Here is an 18090-nt window from a genome sequence, read left to right as displayed (position 1 = left end):
GCCCGGTTTAGCCGGTGCGCAGAGCCGCTTCTGGCCTCGCGGGTGCCCACGCCCGTGGGGCGGCCCGGCCCTGCGCCGGCCCCGGCTGGCACGTGTGCGCCTGTGCGTGTTCACACGCGTGGCTGCAGGCCGCGTCGTGTCGTGTTGCGGGCGCTCTGCCTGCGCCCGGCGTGTCCCTGCAGCCCAAAGGAGGGTGACAGTCACTGCTGTCGGGTTTTTGTTATAGATACTCCAGTGCGGTGGGGTCGATTAGGTCAACAGCTAAGTGCCGTGGTTTGACTTTCAGTGACAGCTCTGGTGCTCGAAGGATCAAATAGCTGCTCGAAGCGTTTTCCAGACTCTATTCAGACCTAAAAACGTGGGGTGTGCCTTAAGTGAAAGATTGTCCTCAGCTGCAAAAGTTAACAAAACAATGCCCCAGTGCTCCTCGGACACAATGATCCAGGTGCTGTAGGTGTGTTACAGTACTAAGCACGAGACTAAGGGCTGCTTGGTGCCTTGCATGTCCTTAGTGATTCAAGGGAGCGGTGATTAGGCAGCAATGAGACTAACACAAAAAGCTAGTTGTGAGCCTGGCCTTGGAGCTCTTCCCTCTTTTATTTCCCTCTTTTTTCACTCTTTGTGGGAAAGAGTGGTAAGACATGATCCAGTAGTTTATGAAGCTATGCTGGCTCAGTCAGCGTTATTGTAAATGTCAGGGTGAATCTCTGTGCGCACGTGCACTGTCCTGTCCACAGTAATGCATGAAAACATCTCCTGTTAATTCCCCCATGCATGAAAACATCTCCTGTTAATTCCCCCAAACATACGTAATGTTGTTGTTGGGTTTTTTTCCTTGGAGTGGAAATTATGTTACCAACTAGTGGGTGTTTACGTTTATAGTAATTAACCCAGTTTTGCAAAATTTTAGGGAATTTAGAGATTTTCAACCAAGAGTCTGTCCATCTGGTCAGGCCAGTCAGTGATGTGTGACATTACTTTCAGAGGAAGAAATCTGCACAGGTGTATTTGATCGTACAGTTGCTGTTTATTTGGAAGTATGTGGGACTTCTTGGACCAGAACCCTCTTGTTCGGGAGAGGTACAAACTGGTACATGAAAGACTGTCCCTAATCCCGAGTGCCTTCACCCTGCGGGCAGTGTTATTGGCAGTAAGCCTTGCTCTTTAGTAGGCGCCAGAGGTATCATCAGTGTTTTGGAGACAGTTTGGGGCAGCTTATTGGGAGCGTATGCCCAGTTTAATAGTGATCACTGATAGCTTCATTTCAACCATGTAAAAAAGGGCTACTTCAAACACAGCTGCAAAAGCAGTAGCTAAGTTGGTAACTTTTTTTCCCTTTTGGAGTCAGTTTCAAAGGACTTCCTCTCATTCCTGTTTGTTTCACCAGGAGGGTCACAAGCGGAGCTCCTACAGCTGGCAGATTTGTGAATTCAGAAGAGGGGTGGAGATTAAAAATGTCAAAAATTACTACTGAGCTTCTTTTGGAAAGAGCAGTTCCAAGATCTACTAGGCTGCGAAAGATCGAGACACTGAAGTAAGTGCAAACAGGCCCATGGAAAATTCCAGCTGAATTCAACATGGGCAATCCTTTTTGTCTTTGTTTTCTTAAATATTTTTACTGAAATAAGAGAGGCCATTACAAAACACGGAATAGGAGATGGCATTCTCAGTGCAGGCCCAGTGAGCGTTAGTTGAACTAGCAGCAGTTACCACCTCTCTTCACCGTATATATTTTGTATATGCCACCTTCTTTCTGTAAAACTGCTTAAGGCTAGATTCTGATTTCCTCATCCTGAAAGGAACTTTACTGGCCCCCCTCCACCTCTGTCTTTGATAGCAGTTGCTTAATGTGAATAGGAAAATCACTTATGGTGTGGATTTTAGAGGGTTTTGTAAATGTTTTTGGCATTATTTTCCCTCCTTTCTCCTTCCATCACTTTCCATCTGCTCTAAATCCAATACCTAGAATATGACTATACAAGCATTGCAGAGAGGGAGAATAAACTATGACACATACAGAAACCTCTAAAAACAGTTTTGTTGCTCAGATCCTTAATCATGATCATTGAAAATAAATATCTTTCCAAATGTTTAATACAGTGGAATTTTGTTATTCCAGGACTTGTCAATCTGAGTGACTAAGCTAGCCAAAATTTGGCTGGTGCTTTTGCTAGTTTTGTTGCTGATGCAAGAGTTGTGCTTTTCATATTTTGAAGTTATTTTTTTTTCTTTTTGTCTTATGTTAAAATACTTATTTTTAGAGAGAAACTCAAAAGTTTATCTGAGGAGTGTATGTTGCAGTAATCTGGGTGACAAAGTGATGTCGAGGTGTTTGAACTAGTGAAGTTCTAGAGTATAGCTTTTCCCATTGAGCTTAATAACATGATTTTGAAGGGTAGTATTTCTAAAAGGTCCATCTGGGGAACATTGTGTTGAGTTTCTCCCAAACTTTGTCCCTATCCCAATTCCAAATGGTTCATGCTTGAAACCAAAATGACACAGTAGTCACAGTCAGCCTTGCAGCCAGCTGAATTGCAATCAACCTTTCTTATGTGCTTTGATCAACTAGTTAGGCTTCTGAAATGACAAGTGGATGAGAAGTGATCTCGCTTCTTAAATTTTATCTCATTTATTCACATTTCATTTGCATTTAGAAGCCTTTCTTTTGCTAATCATAGTGGATAGAGATTCTGTTTATTAAAGAAATTCAGGCTTACATCCTCAAGAGATGTTAGCTCTCAGGACTGGATGTTCCCTCTGGAACCCAACCGGAGCCTGAAGGGCCCTTTGGAGCCCATTCTAGACAGATCTAAATGACCCTCATTCTTATAATATGTAATTTTCAGTTTCTCACGAGAGGGTATATTTTTTTACCTTCACAAGTATTTTACATCTTCCTCTTCCAGGACAGAATGCTCCTCTTTTGGTGGCAGCATTGTGAATTTTAGGTGTATTTCCATGTTTACCAGTGGAAGATTTTGCAGCCAAGTTTGCTGTAAAATAAATGTAAACATCACTTTTTTTTTTTTGAAGTTAGTTCTTAGAAAACAGCTGAATGTTTTGGGAAGCTAGTTTACCTTTGGCCTGAACTTACTCCTAATGCAGAGATAAAGAAATTTTGAGCCAGATCAACAAAATGATTGAACTTTTCACAAAGCTGTGTGAATGCAAATGCCAGCATAAAGTAAAGGGGAGAATAGGACCGTCCTTTTCGGAAGCAGTGTAGTCTTTGCTTATACCAGTTGTGACGCTGCATTTCACATAAATGAGGCAAATAATGAATCTAGTGGATTCTGTGGACAGGAAAGATTGATGGTCTGGTGGAAAAAAAAAAAAGAGGCGGGCTTTGGTCAGATTTACCCAGTGAGTTAGGCTAGACTGAGAAGTGCCACAAGGTGGGACCTTGTATCCGATGAAATTCAGCACTTGTTTTTCCAACAAACTGCAGACAGTTCATGTTCTCTATTGTTTTCAGCCTATCCAAGCTGCAGTTGAAGACTGGAGACTTAGACCCACGGTTGTTTTCCCGTCTGAGGCATCTGCAGAAACTCGATCTCTCTGATAACTTATTGGATAAATTTCCCAACAGTCTAACCCTGCCTGATCTGCGTGTCCTAAACTGCAACAACAACCAACTGGAAGATGTAACTGCTCTGAAACAGTTCCCCCTGCTTGAGGAGCTAACCTATGAGAACAACGTGTATTTGACAGTGAGTTGCTTCCCATCCTTACATGCCAAGTGTTAAATAGAGCGAGAAATAAATAGCAATTATGCTTAGTTCTTCTACATCACACTTAATCAGCAAGTGTTAGGACATCTCAGAAAGCAGTTAGTCTTTTTATTCCCCTTTTGCCGATTGGGAAATTGTGGCACAAATTGGTGACTTGTTGAAAACTGCTCAGAGATTAAAATCCATGTGTCTGTGTCTCCCGATTCTCCAGGCTAGGATCCCGTCTTGGGCAGCTTCTCAAGCAGAATACCTTACCTTCATACTTGTATAAAACTTTAGTGGTGTAATATGTAGTAACGACTGTGTGGAAATGTCCTCCTCTTTGTATGTTGGGTTTTTTTTCACCTAATGCTTCTGCCTGTCCCAGCTCTGGAAAAGTGGGCTTGGTTTTCTGCTGAAAGGTTAAACTTGGAGATTATTCTAATTTAGATTAAACTTGGAGATTTTTCTAATTTAGGTTTTCCGACTTGTCTGCTGACTGTATGGGGACCTGAGAGTCTCAGTGTAGGCATCTGAAACTGTAATTTTATATGTGCTTTAGCTGGCATAAGCCACTACTGCTGTCTGCAGATGCTGTTGTATGCTGGCACAAGCATCTGTGCGGCTGCATGGGGAACTGGGTTGGGGAACTGGTCTGCCTTAAAACTTACCCGGCCGAAAAACCCTGCCGGTGTTCACTTACTTTACGCAGAGCAGGCCTTCCTCTGTGTTAGATGCTCCAAGTAAGAAGATGTGAATGGAACCCCCCACGGGGCACTCGGGCAGGAGCAGATCAGCCTAGTTACACCGCCGCCACCTTGTGTTGGATGGTAGTACTGCATAAGCGAGAGGTTGGGTTTATGTCTGCAGAGGTGAAGATCCCAACTTCTAGGAAAACGTTAATTTACAAGTAACAGATGATATTAGAGTTGGAAATCCGGAGAGGATTTTATGAAATGTCATTTCCTAAGTAAATACATTCTGATCCTTCTTGATTATATTTCAATAAAGAACACATATCCATAGTTAAAGCAAGTACCATGTGTACAATTTTCATAACTCTAATATCGTCTCTTTCCAGCCCAATGATGACTATAAAGTGATGTTTCTTTTGCAAAATCTCCGGCTGCTCAATGGCAAGGATATAACCAAACTGGCTAATCACGTGAGGCATGTCAATAGTCGTAAGCTCACCAGCAAGGTAAGATTTGTGGTATTTTCTTCATGTGTGAATGCCTGACAAATGACTACATACAATGCTGTGTTCAGTTTAATGACAGAGTTGCAGATAGGTATTGAACAGTTATGATAATCTGAGCACAGCCCACAGTATGGGCCACCTAATAAATGCCCCATTACTGCTTTCTCTGCTCACCTCTTGCATTTGTTTTTCCTGTTCTGTGTGGCCAACTGCTGCCTTTGGTTTCAGTCAGTGTGAGACCTGATTCTGGGTTTCCTCAGTGCTACTGTGCCGGCTGTGTTTGTGTACCAGGGCTGCAAAGCTGGCAGGAACCAACAGCCAGAGGATTCTTGTGTAGCAAAGAGGATTTGCCTTGAGCCCTACACAGGAGCCGGGCTGACAAGGTGTGCATCTGGAGCTCCAGTTTTCTGGGATATTCCGATAGGCCTTCATAAATGAGAGAAAGCAGATGCTGACGTAACAGCTGCGTACACATCTCCATCTAATTTATGTTACTGTCCTGGCCCCAGAAATGCGGAGTACAGAACCAGGCTTGGGATAATCTTGCTTTCTCCAGCGTACACCAGGAACAAGGATTTGCTTTCTTCTTCGACTCTGCATGTTTGGAGCTCTACTTTCACTCTTTGCCTACACCTTAGTTTATCTCCTGACAGATTCTCCCTGCGCACATGTTGTGATCTTGAGCACAAATATTGTTCCATTATGAACAATGTATTTTGTACAGTGTTGCTCTTACCGTTTATGTTCTAGTTAGCTGGTCTTGTTAATTCCTTCCAAGTAGCAGTGGTGGAGAGATCAGACGCTGAAGACTGAGATGGCTTATTGTGCTCAGCATCAGCTGTGTAATACCTTGTACTGCAAAGGTCCTGGTGAGGGCTGCTCAGCCTCTCATCCTCCAGGCGACTGGGCGTGGGTGGCTGCTGGAATGATCAGTTATGGGACACAGTATGTTCCCCTGTGCTGTTCAGTTTGTGCTGGTGCCTGGGCCTCAGATACCTTTCCCAACATTATTGCTATGTATCTGGCTGCCCAGTTCTTATTGCTGTGTCTATATGTAAAGTGTTAAATGCATATTGGGCCCATAAACTTGTGGATGTGATATTACCCACCAGAAACCCTCAGGTGGGAAACTGTGCTGATAGGTGAGTGTCTGCGTGATTGTACCCATAGTTTAAAAGCCTTTTGGAGTCAAGGTGTCTATTTCTAGATGGTGCGGTGGTGTGCGCTTGTCCCGCTCATGCACGTACTTGAACTAAAAGAAAACCCAAACATCCGCATTGTCCCATGCCTGTTATAAATTGGGTACCTGTCTGGTACTCCCTTTCAGCAGGGCACAGCGCAAGACTTAGGACCTCTTGCTGTGGCTTCAGAGGCATGAATTCAGGCATTGCTCTGGGTTTGTGCTGACAGTGTCTGCTTAGCCACACTAACTTAAGCTTGGTTCAGAGGGACTGGGTGTCTTGTTAGCTGACCTAGTGGTTTGAACAGCGACCAAATAAATGGAAGCAATGCCATTATGTAGATAATGAAGCCTCAGGGTTGGCAACTTCTTAATGCTTTTACAAGTACTCTTGTGTTTTTCTCCTGTGATTTTGGCCATATTTTGTTGAATAAACCCAGTTGTTCTGCCTAGGTTACTGCTCACTGGGAAAAATTCTTCCGCGACCAACTTCCTGAGAAGTATACAGCTGAGCACGTGAAGTCCATCAAGAAAAAATTCCTGAAGTCAGTACAAACGAATGTAGTATATGGACCCAGCTCACTCAGCGAATTCACCCGCTGGCGGGTAGGTCACGCTTCGTTCACCCTCCTGTTCTTGAAGCAAGGACTCTGCAGCCTGTTTTTGAGCAGATTGATTAAAATTTTCTATGGATTTGCATTCAGGGACTCTTACAAAGGTGTGGTATCACTTTTTCTGATTTTCCCTGCTAGTTTGTAGAGCAGTTACAGAAGCACTAGGAATAAAGGCACGCCAAGATGCAATGACTGTTACTGAACATCGTTTTTTAATTTATAAGCGACGATGATACTTAGAGTAATTAACATGACTACGGTATCCTTAGTACTTAATTGTTTGCAAATGGCAAGTAATTAATGGCAGCCTTTAGCCTCTGTGATAGAGTGAAGTTCTTGGCTCATGTAACATTGACCTACTCAGCAAGACAAACCACCACTGACATCATATGTGGACGTGAAAAGTCCAGTCCAGCAGGCTGGTACTTTCCTATCTGACGCACTGCAGAGTGGTGGTCGTCTACAGGAGTCACTGTAATCACTCATTTACAGTGTTCAGTCAGGCAGATCCTCAGATGCTGGTCTGTCCTGAGCCATCTGCAGCATCCAGGTGTTCTGTGTGGTTGATCAGAGGGGCCATGGCACTGATGCACCAGTCTTTGCTGCGGTTCAGTGTGATCAATGGTTTCACTGAGCCCCCTTGTCATTGTTAACTTGCCCGTACTTCCCCAAGGCACAGCCTCGCTCTTCACATCCGTCCCTTTCTGCATACAGGGATAACAGTTGCAGCTGAGGGGCTGCAGTCTGAATATGTCTGAACTCCAGCCTCTGAATCACGGTCCTTTGGGACCCTTTGAGTGAGGCACATTGTGTAGGGACAGCACAAGGAACCTCTCTGCTTGGCTCTGTCAGTAGACTTTGGGCTGTCAGCTGAGGGCTCTTCCATCACTTGGGAAATTCGCATAGAATAGTGGAAGCAGATACTGAAAACTCAGTGAAGTGTCCCTTGTCATTACACACCAGAGCTTGGCTGCCGTTGTTTTTTGTCTTTTTGTACATATGCCTGTATTTGCTTCTAAGGTGAAAATGATTGCAGAAGAGTTTCTGGCATCCTCATTGGGTCTGGAAGAAAATACAGATCCCAAACCGGAAGAAGAGATGGATGAGAATGAGGAAGAAAGTACAGAAAGCCCCAGGGAAGTTGCAGAGGACATTGGTCAGGTAGGTGATTTTTCCAGTTAAATTAACAACTCCCTTTTTTATTTTGTACAAATTCAGTAGCACTTGTCAGTTTACATTTATGATTTTTTGGTAACCCTGTGGGCAGTCTTGGGCTCCAGCCTATATTCAACAGCTGGGGCTCATTTTTTATGGCCAGATTGAAGCCTTCTCGGCAGTGGGAAAGTTTGGTTGCTATCCAAGAAGAGAGAGCTTCCATTCTCGTAGGAGACCCGAAAGATTTTGTGGGTATAGTCCTACCCGTGCCACCCCTCCTTTGGGGGAGGATATTTTTAGTGAGAGAACTGTACTGACATGGCTAGAACATGATGGTGCTTGGCCACTTTGAAATGGCTGCATTTTGAGCCCCCTTGGTCTGGGGGACAGATTTGCTTTTCTATATTATTTCTATATGTATATATTTCTATTTCTATATGTAAATCACAAATAACTGGGGCAAGGGAATTAAGCTCAAAATCGGGCTGCCTATGTGATTTTTCATTAGCTTCTGCCTCTAGGAACTCTGCAGCTCTGGTTTGCTTGTGATTTTTTGGAACTCAGTCTGTGACTGTGGGAGGGTGCTTGCATTTGATTAAAGAATATCTCTGACTTACAAACCATCTACACATCTTGGGGAAGGTAGAAACCTTCAGCAAAAACTGACAGCATATCTTATAGGTCACACTAACCCCCAGCAAGAGGAAAAGAAATCATTCAACACCACGTTCTGGAAACAAGAGGTCCAAGTCCCAGGCAAACACCGAGGAGGAGGCTGCGCTTAGTCCCAGAAAGTCCAGTCACTTGCAGGATGACCCAGCCCCTGATAAACCGAGAGCATCGAACCAGCAAGCCAAAGAGGCGACCCCTGACCAGGGAGCTGAAGGGACACATAGGAATGGAGAGCAGTTTCCCAAGGGACAAAGCAACAGAAGATCCAGCCAGCTGACAGCGGAACAAAAAAGCCAGGAGCAGGACAATGGGGTTGTTAGCTTGACCCCAGTAAAGAACTTCAAGGGCAAGGTACGTCCATCAGCCCCCCTGGGAACAGCTTTTGGCCTCTTGGTCTAGTGGGAGGAGCCACATTCAGATTTCAGCAGAGCTCTGCACATCTTGGAGCTCATGACTGGCCAGATATATTGTGAGTTACGGTTTTTGTTTTGTTTTTTTGTTTTAAATCTCTCTCAGAGGCATGAGGGAAGGCCCCCCCTGGAGACAGTGAACTCTGCAGGGGATGGATGGACCAGCGCTCTGAGGTGGTGCACTGAAAGCCTGTTCTTAGAAACGGGACTGGCATGACTTGCTCTCAGGTCAAACAGATGGCTGGACGGGGGAAGGTGTTTCCCCCTCAGCTCAGATCAGTGGGAATCTAGAGGGTTTTCACGTTCCTCTGCAGCAGGAGATGGGGTTCACTGCTGGGGTCTGCTGGGCACATCTTCTCTAAACGGTTCCTTGCTGGTTTAGGAGTCTTGAGCATTGGTGGCACCTCAGTCTCTCCTGTTCTCTGTATGTAGCGCAGAAGGGCTGAAAAACACTTCAGTTTAACTCAGGTTGCTGTGTTCAATAGAGGGGTCTGTTGAGGCAATCACAGGCATGCCTTTCACACAAACTGCTGTCGGGGGAATGAATTTTCTAAATGTAGATGGTTTTATTGTAGGAGGATGTCAGTGCAGAACCATTGCATTTTCTTCAGTGTCACAGTAAAGGCAACAGCCGCGAGGATTTTAAAACGCAGCTCTGGTCCTGTGTCTTCGAGCCATTGCTAGACTCTGCATCCAGGAAAGGTGAGCTCTTAAAGCAGTTTGCAGGATTCCCCGAAGCCCCTGGCTCTGGAATCCCACCAGACTCCACGTGCTAGACCCCTGCTCCTCCTTTAAGCTGTAGTCTTCATTGTCAGGAAGAGACTTGCAAACATACTTCTTTGACTTTAAAGACAGGAGGCTGGGAAAGCACCAGGCAGTGATAAGCTGCAGTCTTCATGTGTTAGCCACTAACCTGGGAATTTCTCACCTCTTCTTTTGGTCTTTCAGATCCCATTGTGAGCTCCTCTAGAACTGTGGCAACCTGCGGAGGCGAGTCTGTTTGTCTGATTGATTGTGAGACTGGGATGGTACTGAAAAAGTATAAGGTGGCTACAGAGGTAGGTTGCAAATGGGAGCAGAAAACATTAAGTGGAAATACCACCATACAATATAATATGTGCATATACATAAACACCATAATATATTATAAACAGTTCTGAAAGAGGGTTTCAAGCATTAGTGTGGACAGGTCTTAAGAGGATAAAGATAGATAGTAAATATTTCTTGCTTATCCTTTTAGCCTGCTTTATTTTTGTCACCTCTGTTTTCCTCACACAGGTGTATGCGCGTGTACCCAGGCTGCTAAGAATGTCTGACAACAGTCTGTTTTGATAGTTTGTGTTCTTCTGAGGATTGTTTTAAGATTCAGTGCTCTGACTTGAATAGTCTTGTAATTTCACATGAATAATTCTCCTGATGGCTGTCTTATCTCTGACTTAGCAGCCATCCTGCTGACTGTTCTCTTTCATGCTCCTCTCGGTTTCTTTTCTATCCTAGGAGTTTTTCAGTGTTGCATGGACAACTCTCACAATGGTAATCAGCGACAGTCGGAGGAAAACTCATAATATCTTGGCAGCTGCTGGGAGGAGAGGGATTGTCAAACTGATTCATGTAGCAGCTGACTTCTGCTACGGAGAGATAAAGGCTCATAAAAAGCCCATTGCTACCATCTGCTTCAGCCCAACTCACGAAACTCGCCTCTTCAGTAAGTCTCTAGTTCAGAGTCTCTTTAGTTTTAGTGACTAAGACAGAAAAGGCTGGGCTTCCTTAATAGGGGGAATTGTCATCAGTGTGCAAGCAGGTATCGGTAAGTGGATACTTACAGGGACCACGCGTACAAAGAGCATGGACAGACATTACGGAGTGAGTCATGTACGTCTCCTACTGCACTAATCTACAGAAGGTACAAATTGTTTCAGCCACAAGGTCTGGCACTTTAGCTGAGGTGTGGCAGCTCCTGTTTCTTGCTCCATAGCTCCCTGGCATGTCAGCTCTCAGGGTGGCTGTCACGCATTAGCCATAAACAAACCCAGCAGCACATTGGTTCCGCAGGGATGAGTAAGAAGAATGATGGCCAGCGCGGCCTGCTGGGGGCCGGGCAGCGAGCGGTCGGCTGGCAGGGCGCTCGTCAAGCATGGCAACTGAGCAGTGCAGCGTATAAGGGGCTGTTGGATTTCATTTTTTTCCAGTGAGCAAAACCGTGTGCTTAATTGCTTTTGATAAATGAAAATCGTTCAGTCCTGTGCCTTGTTGGAAGTTTTTATTCAGGTCCTGAGGTAGAAGAGAGCTTTGCCACAGTAGGGCCCACAGAGACTGAGGTTTAAGGACTGGTAGGAAATGAACCATTGTATTGCAAATTGCGGCTGCCTTGTCATGCCTGTAAAGTAAGCTGCTACGGAGCCATTCTGACCGCACCTTCACCCCACAGCACATTGTTTCTTTTGCCTGGAATTATCCACATCCTGGAGTAACTGCAGTGTTATGTGAACCATTAAGAATGGATTTTTTTGTTTAAACACAGACATCATAGTGGATGCTTTTCAAGAGTAAGTTCAAGAATGTAGGAAGTAGGAGCCTAGAGCGATCAGGAGGTTGATAGCACGTCCATATATAACACTCAGTTGAGAAGGGTGTACAGTCTTGATGGTGCCCTCTGGGTTGCACAGCAAGGTTCATTTATTTGCTCAGATAAATTTATTATAATAAATAGACAGGTGTTATGTGCCTATTTGGGGACTGGACAGTAATCTATTTACTCTTGACTTTGAGGGATGCTATATGATTAGAATCGAGGTTGCTCCAAGGCTGTTTTTATTGTCAGTATAGCAGCTTGGGGACAAAGACATTAAAAATATTTCACTCTTTAGATCAGAGCCTAACTTCCCCGTGGGAGCTGCTGCTGCTGTGAACACAGTAAGACATGGATATGTGGAATAGTGGCGTGTGCCTAAGAAGTAGGGGTTGGAACTGGCAATTTAGATTCCACTAGGACAAATGAACGATCAGAAACATGAGCTTGAATTGGCACTAATTAATGACCTTGTGAAACCACAGCTTACTAATGGACACCAGGAAATAAACTTTTCTTTTGTCCGCTGCTCTAAGGGTACACAGAAAAAGAATGCAAATTACTGAATGTGCATGTTTGACAAGGTCTGTGAAGTGTTGTTAAGACAGGAGCCTCTGTGACTGCTGCTGTGTTTTAATGCGCTCTCTGATGCCGCAGGCTTAGAGTATTACAGCCTGTGACACAGGTAGAACTTCCAACTGGCAATAAAAGAGCCAGATGGGCAGTGGTGCCACTACCTGCTTCTCTTCTGTGCCCCACAGCTGCATCCTATGACAAGCGAATTGCACTCTGGGATATTGGGATTCCAGACTGTGACTACAATTTCAAAGCAAGGTAAAGGTTCAAAAACCGGATGTGGCCAGTCCAGGAGCCTGTAACTGTCACTTTGCAGCACCACTTAACTGATTTTTTTTCTGTTGTTAGCCAGCTGCTGGTGCTGGAAGCCCTCTCTATTCCCTTACGGCTTGCCCTGGTCCCCACCTGCCCCGATCAGTACCTGCTGGCTGGCTGTGAAGAAGGCTGCTTTACCTGGAATATAAAACTGGATAAGGAGCAGAAAAGCAGGTGAGAACCAAAAGTTGGGTACATACATTCACGTTCCATAGCAAGAAGAGACAAGCAGCTAATCCTAGCTCCAGTGACTTCATTTCTGTGCAAGGTCTACTCAAGGAAACCAGCATGTCCTACCAAACTTAGGACATGCTTTTCCCCTCTGTAGTGGCACAATAATACTAGCATAATGCTAAAGGTGTGCTCAAAATTAGAAGCCCTGCTTTTATTAATGCTCTACTGATGCTCCAGCGTTGCAGACTTCCTTGAAGGAAGGCTGAAATGGGTATAATATAATATCCTAAAACTAAAGGGGCTCTCATCTTAAATGTGTCTTGAAGGGAGTGTTCATTTTTGGACCAAGTTGCTCTTACGGTAGCACATACCCTAGTTCTGGTATGTGAGATTATGCAGGAAACTGGCACTATACCGGGCACTGTGAGTTGCCACAGCTATGCTAGAATAGCACATCCACTTCTAGGCACCAGAAAAATATCACAAGAAAGGAGCAAGTGAAGTCATGTCATGCTGACAGATAGTAATCCTGATGCCTACAAAAAACAGATAACATAAAACAGCAATCCCTTAAGCAAATGGGGTCTTTCTTGCTATATTAACTAACCCAGCTAGTGGAAAGCATAAGCAAACTCAGCTCGGCATTCAGCTGCTTAGTTTGGCAAGAGACTCAAGAGTTTCATTTCCTGGGTTGTGTGTCTGTGTCCTTTCGGTGCAGTTATCTTTAGGCTATGCCACTCAGATCTTGGTGCCTGTCCAGGCCTTGTGCAATATTTCACCCTTTCTCTCCTCTCCAGGCCTTTTGAAGCCATATTCCAATTTCCTGATGATGAGGGGGACATGACAACTTCTCACAGGGTTGACGGTTTGGCATTTTTGAATGATGATGTTGTAGGTGAGTATAAACACAATACTCAGATCCACGAAAAAAATCAGGCACCTAAGAGTAAGGAAGGCTGAAGCCAGTGTGCTGAGCAGAGGGGCTGCTGCACGGGGTTCAGTTACTTCTCCTGTAGGTTGTTGGGGGCTATGGAGAACCCAGGTGTCTTTCACAGTCACCCATTGGCCCACAAGATGTGGGTGAGAGGCGCAAACCTGTGTTCAGGCAGGGAAGATGGACCCTTCCCAGTGAGCACACGCAGCCTGGCACTGCCAACGTGGAGCGGATGGGAGCCCCTTTCCCCTTAAGGGCTGGTGGCAGCAGTGTTTTACAGGGAAGTAGGATTCCCAAACCTGGGAGGATGCTCAAAGCACTGGGTAGGAGAAGGTCTTTCTGCCCCTGAAAACTTACACTTGTCCAGGGGTTCAGGAACATGAATATGAGATGGATAACCCTCTCTGCAGCCTCAAATTATCCTGAAACAAGGCGTAGGAGGTTATAATGCTACTGCTATCACAGACAGAACACCTGAACCCGATGCTAGCCTTTGGTTGGGGGCGTTAGCAGCAGCTGACATGGCTTCTCTTGTCTTTCATCCATAGTTTCGAAGAGCTCTAAACCAGGTTGCATATACTTATGGAGCTGGAGTCGGTCTTTTGACGGAAAGGGGAAAGCCTGTCAGCGAACAGTATCCGCAGTTATTCTAGCTGAGCTCGAGTGGTCCACAACAGACATGTCTTACCTCACGCTCAGCACCTGCCCAGGTAGGCAGCCCTGCTCCGCTGTGCAAGCCGAGGCTGTACCACTCACTGCAGCAAAGATTGTCAAGACTTACTTTTAAGTTCTAAATGAAGCAGAATTCCTCCTTCCTCCCCTGTCACACACTAGAGGAGCCTGTAGTTAAGGACAGAGGCCTGGATTTCATTGCCAGTTTGAGGGACAGCCTCCCGTCACCCTCCCTCTGAGCAGCAGAGTCCTCAACTCAGCACTGCATGCTCCAGCACAGCGCAGCAGTAGACAGGCACCAGTTCCTATTTGGGAGCTCTGCAGCTGTATTAACAGGGCTTGGGTTCAGGGCTGTATAAATGCAGGCATACTATTCCCTATAGAAAGGGAACAGTTCCAGCTAGCTTACAGTGTTACACTGATTGTAGAGAGCCAGCAGTCTTCCTTGTAGGGTCTTTAAGGCATGCAGAGAACATGGGTTGGTGATGCAGCTTTCCTGGAACCATATTACTACTTACTGCATCTAAAACAAGTGGTAAGCGTTCCACACAGAGGGCATCTGGCCTCTAAGATGAATGCAGAATAAACAGACCTCATCTGGTGTCCACTTTCCAAAGCCAACAACTCATTTGTTTCAGCCTTGGAAAGTCTCAAAGTCAGAAGAGATTCCCCAAAACATTCATCACTAGCTTTTCTCCACTAGAATAAGATACTTATCTCTAACAAAATTGAGTTTCAATTCAAGGCTAAGTAACTTAAGTTTTTTTGTGCTAGAAAGAATTTTGTTGAAATGTGACATCCTCTCCTAGAATCTTACAGCACTGTCTTGAGCTTTAAAGTAGAGAAGTGTACTCTCAGCTTCACTGTAGTTTTCCAGCTTCTTCTTTTGCTCCTACAGCAAAAGAATATGTGTTCTGTGGTGATGAGAAGGGAAGTGTGTGGATGTACAACCTCTCAAACTACACCACAGCATGGAGTACTGCAAAGGGAAAACGCTCAGACAAGAGAATCCCTCCCACACAGGTAGGTCTCATTTTCCCCTTTGAGACTGAACTGGCCTCTCTTCCTCCCCTGTGCAGCTGCCCAGACAGGTGCCACCTGGCCCCATTTCTTAAGCAGACTTACACCAGAATTGGCTTATTGTTTTTTCTAACATTCACCTTTGACTTGTTCTTTAAAAGCAATCTTTTCCGAGTGTGACCAAGGCCACCTTTCAAAACTCACTCATAGAAACACAATTCTGAAAGGAACAAAGAGCTGTAAAGCAAGTCTGTTTACTCTTGCATTCTGCAGCCTGACAAGTCTTTCTAGCAAAAAGGCCCCCTGTAATAAAACTGCTGGTTAAACTGACATCCTGACAAGAGAAGATGTCATTTCTGCACCCGGTTAACCAGTGTGCAGATACTGATTCACTGACTTGCCAAGGGGAGGGTAACCTCAGCAGCTGTTCGCGGGCAGACCTGCACATGGAAAAGGGCTGGCTGCTTTGATATGCTTTTGCCACCCTTTTGCTTAGTCCTTCCCTGGCCTCTGGAGAGGGTCCTGTCTTAGGCATGTAGTATTCCCCTGCATGATGAAGACATTCAAAGAACAGTAACAAACTTTCACAAAGACTGTCCCAGAACATGGTCTTGAGCTGTAATTAGATATAGGTATGATGTGATCTAGCATTCCTCCAGTTTTCTTTTGGAAGGGGTATTGCCCAAATCAACAGTCAGTTCTTCCAGGAGCGAGGGCTAGCTGCTTTTAATTTTGCCTTTCTGATGAAATCCTGCTGCATTAACCCCTAGTCCTTTTGAAAAGGTCATGAGAGAACTAGGTCTATGTAGGACTATCATAAAGGTGCATGTCCTGCCATGAGAAAGGGGATCCCAGGTTGGTAGGGTTATAGCACTGCTCTGGAAGCAGATTCCACAGCAACCCAGTTGTCAAACCAGGACTTGCAGTAGTTAGTATCCTCCAAGTTACAGATACAATACTCTTCCTTTTCTACACAAACTCTGTTCTCTTCCTAGATTCTCAAGTGGCCAGAGCTTCGAGCAAACGGGGAGCAGCTGACTGAAGTCCTAATAAACAATGTGATAATAGATCCAACCTTCACTTACCTTGTTGCTTTAACTAGTGTGAACATAACAGCCATTTGGAAGAAGTCATAGTTACTTGTAACAGAAAGTTTCATTCCCGTGCTTTGAAATAGTGCAGTATTAGTGACTGTTACCCATGTAACCATGAAATTTTCTAGACCAGCTATTATCATGCAAGAAAAAAAAAAGGGAAGAGTTTGTTACAACTCATCAAGTCATTGTAAACATCCAGTTTCTTTTACTGTAAGTTTTCACAATTTGTGCATTTGTTTTATAGAAATGACACTTAATAAAACAAAATAACAGTTCAGTTGGCAGTGCATAGACTTTTTGGAGAAAAAAAAAAGTAGGAACGGGGCAGTGCTAGAGAGTTCATCTATCCCTATCACTCAATAGCTTCTCATGCAGGAAGTACAGTCACTAGGCTAACATGTACACCTGTCAACACCCTCGTACAAGTATTTGCTTTATGGTTCCCATTAGAAAAGTAAAAGTTATTTTAATGAATTATCCATCGAATCAAACAAGACTTTTATCCTCTTGGCAGATTGCCTATCTGGTCCAAAAAGCCCCAAACCTATTGTGGCTGCTGTCAAAAATCAGAAAACAAGTGGGACAAGTAGAAAAATCTTTGCCACAAATGAAGGTTTAAATAAAGCATTCAACTAATAACGATATCGCTCTATATCAGAAGTACAGTCCATTCTAAACATGATACTTTTATTCAATTCCTTCTTGTTTGTCTTTGATGGCAACCTGTAAAACAAAAAAATACAGACACTAAGACAAAAAGTATCAATCACCAAGATGGAAGAAGTTATTTTAAACATAGATATCATCAGTCTTCTGTGAACCACAAGAACTGTGAAACAACAGTGCTGAAGGCACAATGGAAATCTCTATACCACATACTAAATAATATTTAAAGTAAAATCAAAACATACTTACAAAAGAATTTCTAGTGCACTGTGAGTATATCAAAGAATATTACACATATACTAAGTTATTCAAAGCATTTTGTCTGACATTTCACCTAGATTAAGTTTCAAAAATCTGGAGCTAAAACGTAAGGTTGTACAGTAGAGCAGAATTAACCAAAGAGGGTTTCAGGAAAAAAAAAAAAAAAAAAAGGACTGAAAGAACTAGAAAATAGTTTTCCACACTAGTAAGACTATGAGAACTCCAATACTGGACAACTAGGGAAGACAAAGCACACATTTAACACCTGTAGGGTATGTCAGCGCCATCCCCCCAGCCAGACTTCACCTCGACAGGAGCTGTTTGTGTTATCAGACACTGCAGTTGGCTTAGACAAATTCATTGCCACAAGATTACAGCAGTTCTAACATACATACGATCCCTTCTGTTTGTTTACCTTTCAAGCACATGAATTTTCCGCAATTTAAAAAAAAAAAAAATACGACAAAATAAACAAACCTACCCTGAACCTCTCCTCCAGGAGGGAGAGTTCACTGATCAAATCCGTGATGGCATTGGTGAAAGCTTCCTGGGGACTGTAGTCAGGCGTGGTCTGCACGCGGATGATGATTTTGTGTTCCAGCGGGTGCGGCACTTTGTAGCCTGCGAATAACACCTGCGGGTCTTTCAGTAACTGCCTGGAAGGGAAGCAGCGGTGAGCAACCACGACACACGAACGGCTTTTCTGCCAACAAACACCCTCTAAAAGCACAGCCCCGACTTGGCTGCGGCAGCTCCCTCCCACGCTGGGCACCACGAGTGCCTCGGGCCGCTTCCCCCCACCCCCCGGTGTCCCCCACCTCACAGCCCCCCGACACCCCTCCCCCCTCCCGGGGGCCGCGGCCC

General features: G+C 44.6%; 2 protein-coding genes across 4 annotated transcripts in view; one reads left to right on the top strand and one right to left on the bottom strand.

The window, feature by feature from the left end:
- The window catches only part of LRWD1 (leucine rich repeats and WD repeat domain containing 1), an 18353-nt gene extending 1777 nt beyond the window's left edge, over positions 1-16576 (top strand). The window contains exons 1-16 of one of the 3 annotated variants that reach the window (XM_026063595.1): positions 76-445; positions 1388-1534; positions 3476-3710; positions 4792-4911; positions 6545-6697; positions 7726-7866; positions 8542-8883; positions 9518-9644; positions 9891-10000; positions 10440-10647; positions 12273-12345; positions 12436-12576; positions 13374-13471; positions 14059-14220; positions 15081-15205; positions 16198-16576. In XM_026063595.1, coding sequence (XP_025919380.1) covers positions 1455-1534; positions 3476-3710; positions 4792-4911; positions 6545-6697; positions 7726-7866; positions 8542-8883; positions 9518-9644; positions 9891-10000; positions 10440-10647; positions 12273-12345; positions 12436-12576; positions 13374-13471; positions 14059-14220; positions 15081-15205; positions 16198-16338 — 2256 coding nt within the window. In that variant the 5' untranslated portion in view covers positions 76-445; positions 1388-1454 and the 3' untranslated portion in view covers positions 16339-16576. Of the gene's footprint in view, positions 1-75; positions 455-1387; positions 1535-3475; positions 3711-4791; positions 4912-6544; positions 6698-7725; positions 7867-8541; positions 8884-9517; positions 9645-9890; positions 10001-10439; positions 10648-12272; positions 12346-12435; positions 12577-13373; positions 13472-14058; positions 14221-15080; positions 15206-16197 lie in introns of those variants that run through there. The other 2 variants (XM_026063594.1, XM_026063593.1) reach the window with 2 other exon arrangements.
- Positions 16488-18090, bottom strand: part of POLR2J (RNA polymerase II subunit J) — a 2149-nt gene continuing 546 nt past the window's right edge. Inside the window, exons 2-3 of the mRNA XM_026063605.1 lie at positions 17708-17882; positions 16488-17022 (exon numbers count right to left, since the gene is read on the bottom strand). Coding sequence (XP_025919390.1) covers positions 16987-17022; positions 17708-17882 — 211 coding nt within the window. The 3' untranslated portion in view covers positions 16488-16986. The remainder of the gene's footprint in view (positions 17023-17707; positions 17883-18090) is intronic.

The sequence above is a fragment of the Apteryx rowi genome, unplaced genomic scaffold (assembly GCF_003343035.1).
Source record: "Apteryx rowi isolate R43461 unplaced genomic scaffold, aptRow1 scaffold_20, whole genome shotgun sequence".
Lineage (NCBI taxonomy): Eukaryota > Metazoa > Chordata > Aves > Apterygiformes > Apterygidae > Apteryx > Apteryx rowi.
This window is presented reverse-complemented; position numbering and strand designations above follow the sequence as displayed.